We start from the raw sequence: 21,767 nt of genomic DNA, 5'->3' as shown, positions 1-21,767 counted from the left end.
TTTCTTAGCCCAATTTCTTCAATTATAAATCTCAAAAAATGAGTTAAAAACGATTGAGTAAATCAAATGAAAAATCAATAATTAAATAATTTAATTTCTTAAAATATGGCCACGTAATTAGTGTGTGGTAAATAATTTTTATCTCGTTTCTCTCAAAATACCACTTTTATATTTAGTCATAAAATGTAATTGCCATTGTTTATTTTTTTATGTATTTCACAAATTTTAGTTTAAAATTATAAATTTAGATTCTGCTGAAACTTATAATTTTGAATTTTTCACAATATTGTACCCCTTTCTCTCTTTGTGCCCCACAATATTGTTCTTTCGCAATATCGTACCCCTTTCGTTTTTAATGACCAATGGCATTTTTTAGTTCATCAACCTTTTGACCTCATCAAAACGCACTTTCAAATTCATATAAATTTATTTATTAGTTTAAATATACTATTTATTATTTACATTATTGAAAAAACATACAATATTAATATTTTTAAACATTGGATTAGCAACTAAATTTTCACTTTTCTTAAATTTTCAATTTCTGCATGTCATTAAATGTTTTAGGCTTATTATTTCAAATCATTTGAACGAAAGTGTTCGATTTCAGCGAAAGATTGTTTTACTAGACTCATAAGTTTTTATAATTTTTTATTTTTTGCTTTTCTGCGTTAATTTTCAGTTAATTAAATTGGAATATCAAATAGAGAAAAATGAGCATTTTCTACACCTTCTTTCCTTTGATTTCAGTCATGGTTTTAAAGCGAGAAAAACTGCTCGTGACATTTGTGCTGCGCATGAAAAGAATGCTATAGCTGAGAGAACCATTCGTGGTGAGCATTCCAAGTTTAATTGAGAAAAAATTAGCATTTTCTACACCTTCTTTCCTTTGATTTCAGTCATGGTTTTAAAGCCACAAAAACTGCTCGTAACATTTGTGTTGTGTATGGAGAGCATGCTGTTACTGAAAGAACCATTCATGATGTGCATTCTAAGATCAGAAATGGAAATTTTAACCTCATTTTTTTAAAAATGGAAATTTTAACCAAGACTCTTTGTTCTAGTTAAGTTCGACGAAGAGCGATAAGCAGATTTTTTCACTAAAAATTGCTTCAAATGCCAAGGAAATTGACAAAAAAAATTAAATGCTCCCACACTTAAAACTTTAGAAAATTAAAAAAAAAAACAGAGGGAAATTAGTTGCCAACCTAATATGTATACATATTTTTTTAATATTAAGTAACAATATTTTCCACGCTATATCCACTACATTAAAAATAAATAAGCTTGAATCAGCTTTCTATTTATTTTTATACAAATTTATAAAGTTATCAAAAAATAAAATTCCCCACCCCTATCGGTATCAAATATAAAACTGTTGTTGTTGCAAATCTTAACTGGTTAGTTAGATATTGCGTTAGACCAGACCCATGAGGCCATAAACTGAGAAGAATGGGATTCAGATATAAATCCTCTTTAACGAGTTCCAAGCAGGAAAGAAGAGGCTCAAGAGTGAATTGGGAGGTGTTGTATTCCCATCAATTGGGGGAAAGTCTTATTCCCTCACTCACATTCACAGTAATTGTCATATAATTCACTCGCGTAATGTTTTTGTTTACATAACAATAAATGTTGGCTTTTAAAGACCAAAAAAAAAAACTCTTCTTTTTTATCTAGTCTCTTTTATCGCCTCTATACTTTCTTAATTTCTTACTCGTCTTTATTACTCTTCTTTTTATCGTACAGAGGATCTCATTTTTAACTAGCCAGAGTCCGAGTTGAGTAAAATTTTCTGATTCCAGCACCCGTGCAATTTTCTTTGACTAGGACTCAATGGTCCTGGTCAAATTTAAGAAATTTCTGACGTTCATATATTAGTCTTGACAAAATCATATAGACCAGCGGTTTCCAGAGGTTGTGGGTTCGATCCCCGCCGGCTGAAGACTCCCCGTGTAGTTAATGGTGACTGATGCACGTTAAATCCGTCGAGTCACAAAGTCCTCCATGTTCCCATAACAAATCAAACCTCTGGGAGTACTGATCCAGGAGTTTCCTTGTCTTCTGGATTGGTTCAAAATTACAAGGCTACGGAGTTGAACATTAGTAGTCGTAAACCCAAAATTGGGTCGGCTGTTCAACGACTGTTATAATTTTTTTATGAAACCCTAAAGAGGTGTGGTGGCTCAGGGGATAGAGCATTTGCCTTCCAATGAGGTGAACCGGGTTTGAATCCCAGCAATGGCTGGTTGAATTCCGCACCCGACTCGCACTGACCCCAGGGCTGACGTAAAATATCCTCAGTGGTGGAGAAATCATTGGTTAGAGTCCCCTTGGCGCCAGGCTAACCGTTGGTGGTTAACGTGGTTTTCCTCTCCATGTAACGCAAATGCGGGTTAGTTCCATCATAAAGTCCACAACGATGGAAAATTTCTCCCAATACTTGATCCAGGAGTTCTCTTATCTTTTGGACTGGGTTAAAAATTAAAAGGCTACGGAATTGAACATAAATAATTGCAAACCCATAAAATTGGGTCGGCTGTTCAACGACGGTTATAAAATAAAATAAAATGGAACCCTAGGTGATCGAGCTTGTTTTAGCGGAACCCCGACTTCATAAAATAAGTTCTCAAGCAGCTGAGAATTGTTTTACCAAAAAACTACGAATATACGAATAAAATCCAAAAGCGAAAAAGACTTCGAAAAGATCACGAAAAAGAAACTATGAAATAATTTAAGTTTTCATTTTTCTATCAATAACAGTCTTAAAATTTGCTTTTATGAACAGCAGTTGAATTCGCAGATTTGCAGCGGCTTTTAGTCTAGTAGTTTTTGTCATGTGTATAAGTTTAAACTGAATAAAAGAATCTTAATTATACTTATTAAAAACGAACTAATCTAAACACTGAAAATGGTTATCAGAGAAAAATGAATTCTTTATTCTTGAATTTGTTTATTTCATTTTGAATTGTAAAGCTCGATGAGAGAAAATTAAAAAAAAAATAATAATAATAATTAAAGATAGTAAATTCAAAAAATTTTAAAGATTTAAAAATAATGAAGGTTGTAAAATTAAAAATAAAGTTCATTTTAATAATAATTATAAAATAATAGCTAATAAAAAAAAAATCAAAAAGTTTTTTTTTTTCTTAAAAAATAGTCGAAAAAAGTATAATGGCAAGATTAAAAAGAAAAGTTTTTTAATTCATAAAATTTAATACTTAAAGTTACCGTAAGTTATTATTATATTTTTCGGGAGATATAATAATAATAATAATCTTTTGAAATATAAAGGTGACGATTTCACTTCATGTATGTTTAAATGTATTAAATTAATGATATTAAAATCTGCCAAATTTCTTAAAAGCATCAAACGATTACTCTCTAACCTCCAAAAAAATAGCCTTATATATATGCACAATCCCTTTCACCAGGTTGAAAAGAAATTTAGTTGAGAGGATGCCCGGCAGAGGGTGCTGACGTCTCCCCATCTTCCTCCAAAATCCCGCTGCTCCTGTGCTCCGCGTTCAATCGAACCGTTTTCGGCCGTTTTATGTTCTTTGGCATACTCTCAAGAAAGAAACAGCAATGGCGCTCTATTCACTCATTGTCATCGCCAAATTGTCATCACGATGAAACTTTCCCTTATTTTGCTTATGTCACTCTTGATGGTTGGCAATTGTAAACAGAAGAGAGTGGACCAGAGGAGAAAAAAAAATGATGCTAGACTTGTGCAGAAGGTAAACATCTGTTGAAGCGTGTTTTGAAAAATTGAAAGAGTTATTTCATTTTTGTTTCATTGGTGACGACATATATTTTTAGCCACTTTGAAATAGAAAAAGGTACGCCAAGTTTTAATTTTGTGCTGATTAATTTGTAATAAGAAAACTGTACCGGCAAAATTGAAAATGCATTGAAATGAACAAGACACTTTAAAGAGAACAAATATGAATAATTTAAATCCTATAAAATTTTTTACTATTTTGACAAAATTATAATTATCATTTATAGACTCTCTCTTTAAAAGTTTATATTGCAAAAGCATATTTAAAAAAAGTTAGAGATTTGCTGACTATTACTATTAGTTAAAGATAGCTAACAGCAAATATTTAAAGCAAAACTGATAATTAAAGATAATTAATACCGAATAATTACAATATAATGAACAATTCCCCTTTAAAAAAAGGCACCCGATTTCCTCCAAGGAAAATAAGTTTTATATTTTCTGAAATTGGAACTTTTAGCTTGAAAGAAATAATGACCAATAATTAAAGTTAAAATAATAATTGAAGATAATTAATTTCAAAAAGTTACAGTAGAATAAATAAATCTGCCATTAAGAAATCGCTCAAAGAAAATAAGTTCTTTAATTTTTGTAATTTCTAAGACTATTTAAAATAACTTATAGCTGATAATTTAAGTAGAAATAGTAATTGATGATTAATAGTAAATTGGTACAGCATAATAAATAAATCCTCCATAATTTAAAAAAGGTATCCAATCTTCCCCAAAGAAAATAAGTTTCTTAATTTCTGCAATTTTTAAAACTTTTATCTTGAAAGAAATAATAACATACAATTAAAGTAAAAACAGTAATTGAAGGTAATTAATAGTAAAAAAAAACAGTTTAAGAAATCAACAATTAAGAAATAAATGAGTCCACCATTACCCCCCAAAAAAGTAAGTTCTTTAATGTCTGGAACTTTCAAAGCTATAAGAAATGATAATTACAAATAATTTAAGTAAAAATAACAACCGATTATAATTAATGCCAAATAATTAAAATATAAGAAATAGCAAAAAAAATTAAATATTTTAATCATAATTATATAACTGATTATCAATAATTAATGTATAATTAAACCTTATTAATGAAGCATGAAAAGTAACTATACTTGATAAAATGTAACAAATAGTTATGCTATAACTTCAGATTTAAAATCAAATCATATGCGGACAATAACAATAAACACTCAGATAAATACCAATGAAAATAACTTTCCATTAACTTCAAATTGATTACAACAGATATGTACGAACATTTCTGAAAGATTTAAATATAGTACCTTTACCATGTACTTTAAATTTTGCACGAACTATCTCATGTTCAAACCATGGAAATAAGAAGAAAAGCTGTAGACAGACGAGTTTATACTATCAGTTCTACTGCCAAATACTTCCGTCGATTTCTATACGGACTTATCGGTGTAGTTCTGTCTGCCTATATAGTTCTCTTCATAGTCGTAGTGTCCAGGCACATCGATCAGAGTGCCCAAAATGAGGTGAAAAAAGCTCTCACTGAAGAATCCAGAGAAAGGACGAAGGTCTTAAGACCAGTTGGACTAGTGGGTGGACTTGGTCCAAGCTTATTGGGAATGGACAGATTCCAAGAACGGTGGGCTGCTGTGGCCAGAGTTCTTAACACAAATGATGGAAGAGCACCTCGTGTCCGAAGAAGACTACATATTTGTCTTCAGCCAAGGTTCCGTAATCCTCCTGGACCCATGATTGCTTTGGCCTCCTTTCCTGGATCGGGGAATACTTGGGTTCGATTCCTGGTACAACAGGCTACAGGTGAGATTTTCTTTGATTCATTAATAACTGGATCAAATTTTTTTTAACCCGTTCAGAATCAATGAAAGGAGAGAACTAATTCATGATTACGTATAATATTCATACGTATGATCAGTATGTGTATGTATACGTACTAATACAAGATGTAATCTGAGAATACGCGTGATCTTGAGCCGCTAGAGTTAGAAAAGCTCGTTTCCTATGTGATACTGCCTGCTGTGAATCACGTGATCAGCTATATGTGACCACGATTCTGAAAGGGTTAAATCCTGGTTTCTACCCTAATTTTAAATGTCCCAAAAGAATCCGAAAAATTACTTCAAAAGTTAATCGCATCAAAAATTAATTCTATAAAAAAAATATTTATTTAAAAGAGTGGAAAAATCCTTACTTGAGCCAGAATTCTTACTACCTAAAAATTTTATCAACATTTCCTTAAGGAATAAGCCAACAATAAGCTTAAAAACTTTATTTGAAAAAACTTAATATTTTTTATGAAGCTTTTAAGAAATTTAATCTCAATTTCATTTAATTTCAATTTTTTTTAAAAATTAAATCTCAAACATTATTAGTTTTCTAAATTTATGTATTGCACATAACTTGTCTCTTAAAGTTATTAATTATTTTCTAAATGTACTTATCGATTAGAATATTAAAAGAGATTTAAATTCAGTTTTCATTAAAAATAATGAAATAAATGTTACATGCTAAAATTACAAGTTACTGAAGCATAGAAGCAAAATTGATTGACACCTTTACATACATAATATAGATGAACAAACTTGAAATATAAAGACAAGAACTCTATAATAGATGAAAAAAGATGGGAAAAAAAACAATCTCTTTTAAATTACAGTTAGCACCTACAATTAAGAAGCATAAACCAATATACAAAATATCAACAAAAAAAAGTACAAAATTTCCAAAATTTACTAATAAAAAGTATTTTTAGCATTAAAATTACTGAAATCTTACAAATTTATTACAGTTTTTTCAAGTAAATTAATAAATAATTGAGTAAATGAACTTGTTTTTGAAATTACATAGTACTACCAAGACAATTTGTCTTAGAGACATATGCAGGAATATATTATGTAAAAAAATATTATTCTATTATAACGCACACATGTTCAAAATCAAATTTCATAAAAATTAATTTTCTTGGTGAGACTTCATTAGGTTCGACTTTTCCCATATTCTTAGTAATTTATTTCAAGTATAATTTATTTTATATTGTGATCTTTAGTTCTAGCCTGATACATATGTATTTAACTACTATATGAAATGAAGAATTGAGTATAAATGCATTTTAAGTGATGAAAGTAGATATTTAAGCATTTTGGCTTAATGATTATTAAACAAGAATTTCATATTATGTTTGAATTATGAATTAAAATGTGAGTTCTTATGTAGAAAAGCTTAGATTTTTAAAATCTACTTTCTATTTCTTTTGCCAATATTTTTGATATGCTTTTAAATTTCTTATATTTTATTTTTCTACTACGAATTTCTTCATTTAAGAACGTTCTTAATCCAAATATGTGTAGAAATTTATTGTATTGCTTAATACGTGTTAAAATTTGTGTAGTCATCTTTTATTATCAGTTTGTCGTTTTATTTAAGTTGTTGGAATTTCAAATATAAATAAAATTTAAAAGGTCATTATCTAAAAAACAAGTTAATGTGTGATAATCTAAATTAAAGTTATAAATTTACTTAGAGTAAGAAAATTTATTTTTATTTTTTTTAATTTCACCTGGCGAAAGAAATTTAAGAGAACATCCTTAATATTAGAAAAATAGGGAAGACAAATTTGTTACTTTTAAAAATATCACAAATTGGGTGAATTTGGTTACATTTTACTATTTATTATTCGACACATTCATCTAACAATAAATAATTTTAAAAACTTATGTTTGGAATTTAGTTGAAGTCTGAAAGTTGAAAAGTTACAAATTTGTCCTCTTTTCGTTTTTGAAGTATTAATTCTTATATTTTCAGTTTACTTAAATTTTCAAATAATCAAAAATTAAGTAACTATACTGTCTCAGTAAAAAAAATTTCTGAAACAATAAGATATAGGATTTTTTTAATTTGAGTGCAATAATACATCATGTCAAGAATAATTTCACAAAATCTTTAAATAATAGTAAAAATTCTTGTAGAAAGGTAAAAACTATGAAAATTTTTCTTATTATAGCCCCCAAAAGCTAAAGTTCAAATAAAAGAGAAAATACAGTTTCCTCAAAATTCAGTTTTCAAAATTAGGGGGCATTATTTCTCAAAAATTAATGCACCGATCTTGTTCAAATTTAGAACGTTTTTCTCTAAAGAGATTTGAAAGAAAAATATTTTTTCTTTAAATACGACTAATTTTATAAGGTACTGTTATAGACTAAGTTTTATCGAATATTGTATGGATCTCATATTTATCAAACTCTTCAAAATTTTCAAATTTATTACCTTTTTTCAAATTTTTTATTCAATGACGTGTCATTTTTAACGAGTAAAGTGTGAAAAATTGTACGATCAATGCGTTCATTTTTTAGAAATTGTGCCTTGTACAATAACATCTTTCCTACACCATTTTCTCTCAGTGACTAAACTTTCAAATTTTCCAGATTTTTGTTTTGTAAAATATTGTTTACATATTATTTTCTTCTGTGCAGAAAGTTTAAAAATAAAATAATATTTTTATTGCAAAAAAATTATGAAAGGTATGCCTTGCATGTTTTTAAAGGTTAGTATGCTTTTTGTTTACCAAACTGTAAATCCTCTAAAAGGGGATGATTTTTTGTCCTTTTTTTAACAGAGTTACGTGGGTTTGAAAAACAGAAAGCATATGTTAACGCATTTTTATGTAGGTGGATAGTAAAGGACGCAGATCTTCACCCGAATTATTTGCTAATTGCCTTACACTGTATTGCAAAAGCTAGACGTGATTTGGTGCGTCGACAAAAAACATATTTTCGATCTTGATTATAAATAATGAATCTTTATAGATACCAACAAAAAATGAACAAATACAATAAAAATTGGAAAGTATACTTTTAACCTAAGCATATTTTGTATTACAGGAATTATTTTTCGAATTGTGGGAAAGTATAATTATATAATTAATATATATATATATATATATATATATATATATATATATATATATATATATATATATATATATATATATATATATATATATATATATATATATATATATATATATATATTGCAATCGGAGAGGATATTTACGGGAGGTTGACGAGCAAGATATGGAACTCTATAAACTCTAATACATATACATATATATCTTCCTCGATTGCATTTTTTGACGATAATCAAAGAACATCAAAGAGTATTGAATTGAATGATTCTAAAATGTCTAATTCTACTAATATGATTTTAGGCTACCATAGAAACTCTTATAAATAATTTCAGATGAAAAGATTAATCATCAATAGTTTATTTTTTGTATCTCATCGCAAACTTTTTAGCATTTATTTTAAACTAAATTTTGACTGTACACAATTTCTGAAAAAATATAACATAAAAATAAGCATATCTTATTTAAAACTAAATATTTTTTATTTATCATTAAACTATTGTAAGGCGATAATTCAGTGTTTTTATGATAAAATGTTGTGCAATAAGATAGTATTGTAATGTAGTTTATGATATTATAAAAGAACAACATTTAAGCAAGAAGTTTTAAGTAAAAGTGCCACTACTTTTTCCTTTTTTAATAAAAATATTGTTAAAATAGCTGAAACAATAAAAAATTATGATAATTAAAAATAGTTTAAGAAAAAATATATAAATGTATATTCAAAAGCTCCTTTTTTAAAATAAAACAGGAATAAAATTATTCTTAAACTAGATATGAATCTATAATTTGCAGGTAAATAATTATAATTTTCATTAATTTTATTATGGTTATATATTTCAGGATCTCATTCGTTAATTAAGAATCACATCCTGTGATTTTCTGACTTATAAAAGAACGCCAAGAATTATGACAAAAAATTTCATACAATTATCTTTTAATTTATTTTGGGATTTATCTTTCAAGGATTTATTTTATACTCACATTTATATTTTTAACTAAGACACACTTTCGAAAATGTGCATTTTAGAATAGCAAAGATTCTACTAAATTAAACTTTATCTTTTTTTATCTTAATTGCCGAAAGTATCTCAAGTATAGTTAATCCGCAAGTAAATATTATTTAATTAGAGTTTTCAGAAAATTAATGAATTTTGCTTTTTTTCATTTTAGGAAGTGCCATTTTTAGCATTCCTGCTTGGCACTCATAATTAAAATTAATTAATGCTTAGCTGTCAACAGGAAAAATGTGGGTTAATCCGAAATTTGAAGACGGAATAAAAGAAAAATCCAGTTTTAAAAACGTTGCTTTAATTGTTTTTCGCAGTTATAGCGTTTTATATTGGTAAATATTAAAAGCAACAACATTTAAAGCTTGTTAGCGAAATTAACTTTTAAAATTTTAATTATTTTTACTTTGAGACGTGTGTTTTTGACGTAGACATTACTTGACTTGAATTTAATATTTTATTTCTTGAACATAATGCATGATAACTTTGAAAAAAAATAATTTTTTTCCTTTGAGAAGAGTATTTCATATTTTACTGTAAAGTTGATTACAGATTTGGTGACTCTAAAATATTTCAAATGAGAGCAGTAGCGTAATAGAAGAAGAATTTAAGTATAAAAATTTCTCAATTATTTTTAAATATTAATTATTTTTTCTACCAGACAGGTATTTTTGACGTAGACGTTACTTGACTATAATTTAATATTTTATTTCTTAAACACAATGCATGATAACTTTGAAAAAAAATTTCTTTTGTGCATTTTATATTTTTGTGAAAAAGTGACTACAGGTTTGGTGATTCTAAAATATTTCAAATAACTGGAAGCAGTGACGCAGTAGAGGAGGATTTGGGGATTAAAAATTTTAAATATTTTTTATTATTTTCAAATTTTAAATAATTTTACTTTAATACATATATTTTTGATGTAGACATTACTTGACTGGAAATTTAATGTTTTATTTTTTGAACACAATGCATGATAACATTGAGAAAATCTATTTTTCTCCTTTGTGTTTTGCATTTTATATTTTTTTGTAGAGTTTCTTAGAGATTTGGTGATTCTGAATTCAAATAACTACGAGCAATGGTGCAGGAGAGAGAGATTTGAGGATTAAAAATTTTAATTATTTTTAAATTTTGAATATTTTTACTTTAAGACGTGTATTTTTTAATTATATTTTTTAGTATTTTTTATATTTTATTCATTACTTGCCTAGAAATTTAATACTTTATTTCTTGAACACAATGCATGATGAATTTGAAAAAAAGATGATTTTATTCCTTTGTGTCATTTATGTTTTATAGTAGAGTTGGCTACTTATTTGGAGATACTAAAATATTTCAAATAACTGAGAGCAGTGGCGTAGTAGGGGGATTTGGAAATTAAAACGATTCGTTCAATCCACGTTGACTGATTCGTTTGTCCAAATCTACTTACGGGCATCACTTATCATGAAGTACAATGTAAAGCAAAGCATAGCCAACCCTATGTCTAAAAATAGGATTGAAAGGATAAAATAGGATTGATTCTCAAAAAAATTGTCTATGAATTTTTGATCAACTAATTTCAAAGACATCGTATTATATCTTGCTTCTAACCGCAAAACAAGAATAAAGTAAGTTTCACTTTTTGAACGTATGTCTAGTTTTGCAGAAAATAAAGTTCACAATTGAGTTAAATCGATGGTTTTTTCTTATTATAGTACAGCTACATTTCACATTTATGTTTTCTACAAAAAATACATATTGAAATTAAGCACAGAATTTTGCACCACTTATGAAAAATTTATGTCATAAATATAATCCTAGTATATGTTTATAAATACAAAAAATAATAAATAAATAAAATGATAATAATAAAAACAAGTACGTAGTGCTTGCGTTAGTAAAATTCTTGTACTAACTTAGCTAATTTTATACAGTGATATCACAATTAAGTATTGAAATATGAAAATACTTGTACTCGGTTGAGAACCCTCGCAACTGCTTTCGCAATTTCAATACCTTCGCTCGCTCATTAGATACTTGTATACTTTATCTAGATGCACTTTTTATTTTAAAATATGCTACCTATACATCTTGTCTTCTAAAAGAAAGCTCTTTCGCCTTGGGGAGGACATGGACTTGCCCCATATTTCCATCTGTCCTGCGCTCATCTCCACTACTGTGTGTGGACGCTACTGGGAAGCTAGGGCCCGTATGGGCTAAGCATGTCACTATGCATTTAATTCTATTTATCTCTTTTTGCCTTGTTTTTCTTGTTATTTTATCCTTTTTGTTCTTTTAAATTGGCCTGCCATTGGAAATAAGAAAATAAAAAAAAACATCTTGTCAAATTTTTGATTTAAAAACATTTCATTCAATATTTAAACATTAAAATTTAAAATATAGAAAATTATTAATTTAATTTTTTGAAGCCGCTCATATCCTTTATTCTTATATAAATAAATTCAAAATTCCCTTATTCTAACAGATTATTATTAATGAATTGAAAGAAAAAGTTTTAAAAAATGTAGCTGCCCGGTCTTCGTTGGTTAAACTTCGTAACTAAAACGTAATTTCGTAACTTATTGTCTGCATTAACTAATTAAAGATCATCCCTTTGAACCATGAAGATTGTGTCATAGTTCGTGAAAATTCGTTCATGAGATTAAAAATTATAGAGGGTGATTTTTTTTTTGCTCATACTGTACTTGCTTAAGAATGGTATCCAAATAAAATTGTGCAACATATAATTCAAGTAATATATTACAGAATTGCTAAAATTTTACGAGAGGTACATCTAAAGAGGTTCCTCTAAAAGCAAGAAATTGATTCATCAATAGATTTATCATCTGCTGATCAATAGATTGAACTATTGATGACCCACCAACATTTGAGGTCTTTGTACATTTTCCTATATTGTGTATATTTTTTCAGGGGTAATGAACAAAAGCAAAAACGTCTAAATCGTGTACAATTTTTATCTAATTTATCACCAGAGCATGACTATTTGTCTATAAGACCCTTTACTCTTCAAACTATTTATTTGAAAAGGTGGAAAAATTCTTCTATTTCTAATTTATAACGTATCAATACATTAGCTTTGCCACCAATAAAAAAAAAATTTCTGAGACTACGGAAATTCCGTAGTGATATACGTCAATAGATAAAGCTAAAACTACATAATTTGAAACACGTCTAATCGTTTCTTTTCAAACCAGTTCCTTTCGCCATTTCAGAAGATTTTCTAAGTTCCAGAAATCGATTAAGGCGACACACTTTCTGAATCCATATTGTCACAGAAAATTGATGAATAGTGTCAGTCATGACGATCTCCCAATTCGTCAATTTATCCTTACTTTTAACGTTGGCTGAACCTTCTGAAAAGGGTTAATGGCTGGTCTTTTCAATATCCGTTTCAGAATGTGGGCCGTCTGATAGTCTATGAGGAGAAATGGGACTTTCTTTGTGTCCCTTGAATGATGCTTTATACAACGAACAGAAACTGAGAAATAAAAATACTCCAGACTCGGAATTTTCGAAAGATAATTTAAATTGAGTCTGTCTTCCATGAAAACTTATTGCCAGATATGGACACTAAGGATGTTACACCATTCTTTCATAGACTGTATTCAAATTAAGCGTATTGTTCAGAAACATTCAATATGGATGTTAAAGAATGATCTACAATATTTTACATAATTTGTTTTGGAAAATAATTTTTTTTTTGCATTTTCATGCAAAACGTTATTAAAAACTGATAAATATGAAATGAAATATTTATGTTAACAAAACACATAATTGAACAAGTACTTTCTTAGGTATTTAAAAAATAAACGTAGCTAAAACTTGTCAATAGTTCAAAAAAATTTCACATCTAAAATACAAGTGCCGTGGGCACGTTTTAAGAGCATAAAATAAACATAACGCTTAATTACTCTGGGCAACGCTTTTTTTTCTGTTTCATAAGATTTTTTCCAACAGATTTTGGATATTTTCATGATTTTGATTTTAAATCTGCAATCGGTGCCTCTCTCCAAGCAACAGTTTTTTTTTAAAATTTCAAATGACATTTTAAGTTTATTTTTATTAAAATGTACAAGTTTAAAACGTTACATAAAACAGAGGGTAACATAAATGTTGAGAAAAACTTCTAGGGGAGTTAGGGCACATCACAAGTATTAAAATTTCATAAAAACCCGTAATTAGATATGTCGTCTTACGCAGCTAGAGGTGCTTCCCCTGTTATGAACTGTTTCTACGTGTGATTCTGAATAGGTCATAATAAGAAAGCGTCTCTAACAGCGTACGATGACATTGCTGGGCATGAGTTTTTATGCAAATTTACCTCTGGTGATGAACGTTGTTGTGTATAATGTTTTCAAGCTTGCACATTTCGACAAAAAAAGTGCAAAACATGTAATCTTTTTAAAAAAATCTGTAGCTTTAGGAGCAAAACTAATTTCAGATTTGAAATTCCCACATTCCAATTCGGCAAGATTATGTGTTTGTATAAGTGCAACAAAAAATTTGTCACCCAATGTTATCAGGATTAAGTACCGTTGTAAAAATATGTATACATGATTGTATTTAAAAACTTTTTTTCACATCTTGAATGGTATTATTTATACCATCTTATTTTATTTATAAATGTATCTATTAAAATCCTATGTGATGCTCATCGACTTTCTAATCTCATCAGGAAAAATAGAAATTTTAAAGCTTAGCTTATTAGATCAATGACTTAATGGTTAAAGTGCTGTTCTTTTTTAATTTCGTCAATGTTTAGTTCATACTACAAACTATCACTACACTCTGACCTCACAAGAGACATAAATTATTCCTGTGATAGATAGCTTCTTGTTTTCATTGCAATAGGGCTAACCGGGATCGGTTTCTGTGTTTTTTCGTATATATGCTACACAAATGCGGAATTAGTTTAACTTAAACAACTCTGAAATTCTTGGTTTGATGAGTGTGGTTTAAAATAAGATGGTTTACAGAGTTGAAGTTTGTTAGCTTAAATTTACTAGTTGGATGGAATTTTAAATAGTGATTAAAAATAAGTAAATAACTTTTTTGTTTTAATTAAATTGATGTGTATATTTATTTTATAACTCTAACGTACACTAAACTGTAGGATTTATGTTGTGAAAATATCCGAAGCCATTTTTATGTATTGTTATTATGCTAGCCGCCTTTGGCAACCTGCTTGGCCACCTTTCAAAATTATCTGGTTACTTAAATCGAATATCGTACTTTCTGAACATTTTTCTTTGTATTAAGAGAGAAATAAAAAAAATCGGTCAAGATTGAATGCTTGAAATTTTTTATTTTGTTGAAATTTTCAGATTATGTTCTTTATATAAAACTATTAGACAAGTGTTTTTTTTATTTTTGCGAAAAAAAGTATCGTTAGAATTCGGGTGTTTAAAGTGACGTTGTGAGTTGAAGTATAAACTAAAGTTGTTCTTTTTGTGAGAGCTGTGGTGTTTCACCCAAAACTCTGGAAAAAGTTAGTTTTTCACGAAACTAGAAAAAAAAAACAATGTTTCTAATAATTTTTTACTTCAACGAATCTAAAAATGTGAAGTATCCAACCATGTTTGATTTTTTTTTAAAAAAAAAGTTGCTCTTAGAAAGTTCGATCACGATCTTAAAATATTATTCTTAAACGATAAACCTGTAAAAAATATTGTCTCAACTCGTACAAAATATTGTCTGGCGCTGCGCCTCCGAAGAATATTAAAGTACACAAATGCCCAACTTTATTGTGATGCTCCTTTCCATACAATTAGAGCAAATTAACTTCTTGGAGAACAGAGAATTTAATATGAAAGTTGCGTGTTTTAACGTTTTTAGTTCATGCTTCTTCAAAATATTTTCGTTTATAGTATCTTATACAATATGCATTTTTATGACTCTGTGAACATTACAGAATAATTATGTTTTTCTCCGTAATATCAATCGATATTATGACTTATGCTGCACCAACATTAATCATATATTTTTTTCCTTTTAAATTGATTAAAAAGTACTTAAAAAGCCATCAAACCTCTCTTAAAATATACTCACTAAGCAATATTTTTTTAAACTTTCAATTCTTTTTAAATTTTCAACGCTTAGAATTTTTGGACTTTTTTATCGCAGTAGAGGTAAAAAGAATAAAAAAGAACTTTAAATTATAGTGCCATAGGCTGTAGTTTGTCGCAGATTATTTACTTATCTTTTTTTTGCAAATCATTTTCAAATGATCCCGGTTTCGTTATCGGGAAAAATTGAATCAACTAATCGCGATTTTTTTTTAGTTTTAAAATAGGGTAATGTTTTCATAAAACTAAAATTGTTCATGAGATTAAGAAAAAAATTTTAAGGAACAATATTTTTGCGAATGCATTATGAGAGAGATTTTAAGAGAGATGGACATAAGGAGTTATCTTAAAAAAAGCAGCAAGCTGATGGTTTCTTGGAATAAGTTTATTATTAATGGGTTCTTATTGGTAAAAGAACCTCAACTTTTCTTATCTGTCGCCAAACCGAATATTGGTAACAATAACCATTAAGTGCCAAATTTTAGTTTAACGATGTATTGTCCAAAAAAAAATTTCACTATATTAATTTTTCAATTTAACTAGCTAATATTTTTACATTGTGCAATATTTTCTTTACCCAATTAAAATTTATCAGCCCTCATAATTATATCGCATTCAAAAATTATCAAAATTATTATTTGCGATGTTTCTGATATGAAGGCTATTCTTATTTGTGTATTTTTAGTATACTTGTCAAAAATAATGTTAAAAATGTATCCATTTTAAGAGTTTCAAATTAATATTTAGGGGGGAACAACACAGTAGAAACCTGTAAACAGAAAGGACTTTTTTAATGAATTTCACAAAAATATTGATTAACTTAATACAGTTTTTTTTATCTCACTGTACATATTTTAATCTTCATTTTATCGTATTAAAAGAATTTACAAAAATAGCGCTTGCATAATAAAATGTTCATAACTTATTTTTTAAATATCCACAACTTGCTGTACTCATAAGTTGGGAAAAAACCCATCCAACTTTGATTCCATTTTGATTTTTTTGTAACTACATTCGTTGCTTACAGGAATTAAAAAAAAAATTCTCATAAAATGGCGGTGTTTTGAAAAAAATCATTAAAAAAATGACATACAATAAGTTACTCCAAACCAGTATGTTATTAGTATGATATATTAATTATTATGTTATTAGTGTGTTATTAGTATGATATGCTAATTGAAAAATAACTGAGACAAAAACTGTACTTATTGTGAACATTGTGTCAAAATTTGAAGTAAATTGATTGAAAATTGCACTAGTTAGAGACGCAGCAAATGCGAGAAGCATATTTTCTAGAAAATTGATTTTAAAGTTTTCCTATCAGTAATCCATATAAATACATAAAATTTTGCAACTAACTACAATACCAAGCCCATAATATGCTTCTTTTTTTGTCATTTTCAGCAGTTTCAAGTGCAACTCTAGCCTTTTTTCTTGTCGGTTTACCTTCAGGTGGCGCATATGCTTTTAGAATAGCGGCTTAAATTCTGTGGTCATCTTCATTTTGAGCATATTCATTGGCTGTTGGGCCTACATTTAGTTCTAATTGTTCCAAAACTATCAACAAGCTTTTGCAACCTTCATTAAAAATTATTACACATAAATAAGTTGAAATTCCAATTATTTATATTGAAAGTACCATAAATTTTTGACTTCTAATGTGCATACTTTTTGTAACTTTATTTTTGAAAAGGATTCTGAAGATGTCGATTTAGTTTGGTAGTTGGGTACTTGTTACTCAAAAAGAAGTGAAGTGATTACGCCTAACGATGTGATTTAAATAAGATTTATTTCGATACCTGTAAGCGACGCCTCCCGTATGTCGAACTTGATTAGCTTCTGAATCGACGAATGACACGAATTTCCTGCGATGACGCCACTTGCAGGCGTCCAATAATGGAACATTCTGTATATATTTCTGACGACCTTCTGAAGAATGTTTTATTAAAAAAAATAAATAAATAAAATCAAAAATTTCAGCGACATGAACAAGAAAGCATTTATGGGATTTTAAGCTGCATATTTCATCTACGAACTCTGAATTGAATTCAGTAAAATAACACCATAAACAAACATACAAAGAAATATCCTATTTTTTAAAAAAACTACTGTTCTCTGGGAATATACATTTTAAATTTATTTAATATCTCTCATTGCATATTTTTAAAATAAGATAAACATTAAACAGATCGAATCCTAGCTACTATAACATTAAAATTGAAATTAGAAAACCAGATTCAATTTTAGCGCTAGATTAAATTCGTAACTAGCTGTTTGATATTAGATTTCGTAAACAACTTTGCACTTCATCAAAACTTGATAATTAAGCCAGCAAATATGTGATTGCTCTAAGTCAACATTTATGAGACTTATTAGAATTCTATTTTAAGACCAGCTAAAATGGCATCTTGGTAGATGCAGACGAAGAATGTCTCTAAACCAATACGGATAGTTTAAAATTAATTTCAGTGAACTTTGGCAAAATATTTGGAACTGGAAAGCTATTTGGTAAATTAAATAGCTTACTTCTCTTAATACTTAGCAATATTTCCCCCAAGGCAATATTTCAACAAACTTTTAAACTCTTTAAAGTTTTCGACTCTTGGAATTTTTGGATTTTTTTATCGTTTGCGTAAAAGTAAAATAAATAAATATAAGTTAAGCTTAATGCATCGTCTGCATATCAAAAGCTTTAGAATTTCTAACTCTATATAAAAAAAAATTAATGATGGCGTTGTAGTTTTCTATTGTTGTCGGTAAATTTTTTTGGTCGGAAAATCACAAGGTAGGATCCCCTTTGTCATCAGCGTTAAATTAATAAAAGTCATGAAGGTATTGTTTTCCTTTCAAATATTTTTGTATCCTAAATTTAAAAGATATTTACCTTCAATATTTATTTTTCTTATTCTTTTCTGCAAAGTTTTTATTTTGATTCTTTTCGAAAAGATTGTTTTCTAAAGAGTCTGAAACAAAAAGATTTGTTTCTTTATCATAACATGATTCTACGATATTACCTTGTTACACTTCATTTATTTTTTAATAATAACTTTTAATAATTGGTGTCTAAACTTATTCACAGTTTTGCAATAATTGTTTTTTGATGTAAATTACACTAATTAGCTGTTATAAATCACCGTTAAAGAGATTTGTTAAGTTATTAAGAAGCTTAACTATCAGCTTCATGCGCAAATTGCATTTAATATATCAGTAAACGAAAATTTTAAATTACGATTGTGAATTCACCAAACTTGTAATAAAAATATATCTTTAATTTTAAATGTTTTTTTAAGTGACTAATCAGCAAACTGATTTATGTTCACTAATAGATTTTAATAGAATCATAAATGAATAAGAATAATACGAAATCTCTCATACTATTTACCAATCAAATTTGTCTAGAACATTTATTTCTGAAAAATAGATGTTAAACATGGGAAGGGGGGCACAAGCGTAAGCAAACAAAATTCTTCATAGTACATATATTTTAAATGAATAATTTTAACTTCGGCAGGAAAAACTGTTCTATGCTAAGAAACAAAAATTATTGCGTAGCTATCTTTGGGGTTGGTGAGCGGGAGCGAGCAGGAGGCTTTGTCGCGTGGTAAAATATAAAAACCGAGTCAAGTTTAATGTAAATATAAAATCAGAGCCGCGATGGTTCAGGGGATACAGCGTTCGCCTTCCAATAAGGCGAAACGGGTTCGAATCCCAGTCTATACAAATTCCGCATTTGGCTTGCACCGACCACAGTGCGGACGTGAAATATCCTCAGTGGTAGACAGATCATGGGTTAGAGTCCCCTTGCCATCAGGCTAACCGTGGGAGGTTCTCGTGGTCTTCCGCTCCATGTAACGCAAATGCGGGTTAGCTCCATCAAAAGAAACTCGATCCAGTAGTCTTCCGGATTGGGTTCAAAATTACAAGGCTACGGAGTTGAACATTCGTTGTCGTATACCCATAAAGTTGGATCGGCTGTAATGAAATTAAATATTAAATCAAAACTAGCGCTTCAATATTAAACGTCTATCTTTTCCCTTTATCGAAAACTGATAATTAAGCCAGAAATATGCATTCTGTCTAGATCAACATTTATGAGACTTATTAGAAGTCTATTCTAGCCATAGCCAAAGTGGCGTCTACGCAGATGCAGAGAAAGAATGTCCCTAACTAATACAGATGGTTTAAAATTAATTTCTATTAACTTCGGTGAACTATTTGGCGCCGGAAAGCTATTTGGAAATTCGGATAATTTGCTTTCAAAACTTCTTTCTGTGAGAATAATGAATGGCTTAAAAAATGATGTGCTTCAAATGCATTGGATGTTAATAGGGATAAAAAGAATTTTGCATTAGCGCTTATAATGACCTGTGATATTTAAAGTCGCGTGTAATAGGTATTTTATCACACATCATCCATGACCGTTCACACATTTTCAGCTGAGGAATTCATTCTAGCGAAAATAACAAATTATCTGATATTCGGATTGTTATTCCTCTAATGCATTTAATTTAGAAAAGTTTTAAAATAGGCGTGACTTATCATTTATCTTAGTTAGTTATTTCGCTTCGTTTATTTCACGATTTCAGTTTCATTTTTATCTCTTTCGGGCACAGAAGTGGTTTATCAAATGTAGTTTAGGTTTTACAGAAAGTGTTAATTAGGCAAATAGGACGGAGGTTGTGTTGATTTTTGATACATTAGGTGGAGTTTCTGAAAGTTTAAACTGTTGGCGTATGCGAAAAATAGAGTTATCTTGATTTTATGAACCCTTTGACGTAGAATTTTTATTAAACGTAATTTTCATGCTCTTTTTTATTATTTTGTATTTATTTAGGTCAAAATAAGTGAGAAATATTGTATTTAGAATTTTAATAATTTATGCTTATGAAATACAACATATTTCTTTTCTGCGTTAAAGGTAAAATAGCCCTAACACAGTTAACTTCCAAACAATTTTTTTTTCAAATTTGCATTTCTTTGCAGTTATTTAGGTCTAAGATAAACAGTTATTCATATTTGAAATAATTTATTTAATTTACAAAATCAAGACAATTTTTAGAATTTTCTCTTTTCTTTCATTATTTATTGTCTCTCCACTTGTTCTTGGCATCTTCTTTTATTGTCTTAAGTATTCACAGAGTGACTATGCAACTTCACACGGATGTGCGCATCAATTATTGCCAATCTACACTACTAAATGCTACATTACCATTATTAAATATTATCTGACAGATATAATATTTAATAATGGTAGTTTTCAGTTTGCCCACTAATACTCTCATAAACTATACCATCCTCTTGCACACTGAATAGAAGTTTAGTTTTTATTTGACTCGTCTTTTAAAACAAAGTATTATATTTTAATGCTTGACTCCATAAAATAAATTATAATATGATATAAAACTCCATGAAATATGATATAAAATAAATTAGTATCTTAAAACAAAATTTTGTTAAATTAAAAGTTGAAAACTAAATATTTATTAATTAATCTATTTATTGCTACTCTTTTAAATAAGAATAGTTTAATAAGTCGCGAAAATTTTATTATTTTTCTTTACTACTACCGTTACTTTATTTCATACATATTAGATTAAGGGTTATTGAAAAAAGAGAAAAGAAAAAAAAAGTGCGTGGAGTCCCTCCGCGCGGAAGAAGTTAAACTTCGTAACCTGCGACGTTAATTGTAGAAGAATCAGCAGTCGTAGAAGGATCACTAGTTCTATTCAACGACTCTTTTTCCTGTTCCCTATTAAATTATATGTGTATCAAAACAAACTACAGAAATATTTATAGAAAAACAATACTTTTATTATTTTTATGCTAGTGAGAACCAAAACAATATGGAAATGAATGAGGGAAAACTGGATCCTACCACGTGATTTCCCGGCCAATAAAAATGTAGCGTTAAACGTTTAACGCAACCTTGTTGGAAGTCGCATAAGAAGTATAACTTCAAAAGTCTGGATCAGGATTAAAAGTCTCTTCTATCCACTGTATAAATTTCGGGAC

The 21,767-nt window shown here is 28.5% G+C and overlaps 1 protein-coding gene across 1 annotated transcript in view; it reads left to right on the top strand.

Annotated features, from left to right (window-relative positions):
• The first annotated feature begins 3,798 nt into the window (after positions 1 to 3,798).
• The window catches only part of LOC107436949 (WSCD family member CG9164), a 28,081-nt gene continuing 10,112 nt past the window's right edge, over positions 3,799 to 21,767 (top strand). The window contains exon 1 of the mRNA XM_087157665.1: positions 3,799 to 5,571. Coding sequence (XP_087013791.1) covers positions 5,112 to 5,571 — 460 coding nt within the window. The 5' untranslated portion in view covers positions 3,799 to 5,111. The remainder of the gene's footprint in view (positions 5,572 to 21,767) is intronic.

The sequence above is a fragment of the Parasteatoda tepidariorum genome, chromosome 2 (genome assembly GCF_982258835.1).
Source record: "Parasteatoda tepidariorum strain Cologne lab strain chromosome 2, Ptep-v5.0, whole genome shotgun sequence".
Classification (NCBI taxonomy): domain Eukaryota; kingdom Metazoa; phylum Arthropoda; class Arachnida; order Araneae; family Theridiidae; genus Parasteatoda; species Parasteatoda tepidariorum.
This window is presented reverse-complemented; position numbering and strand designations above follow the sequence as displayed.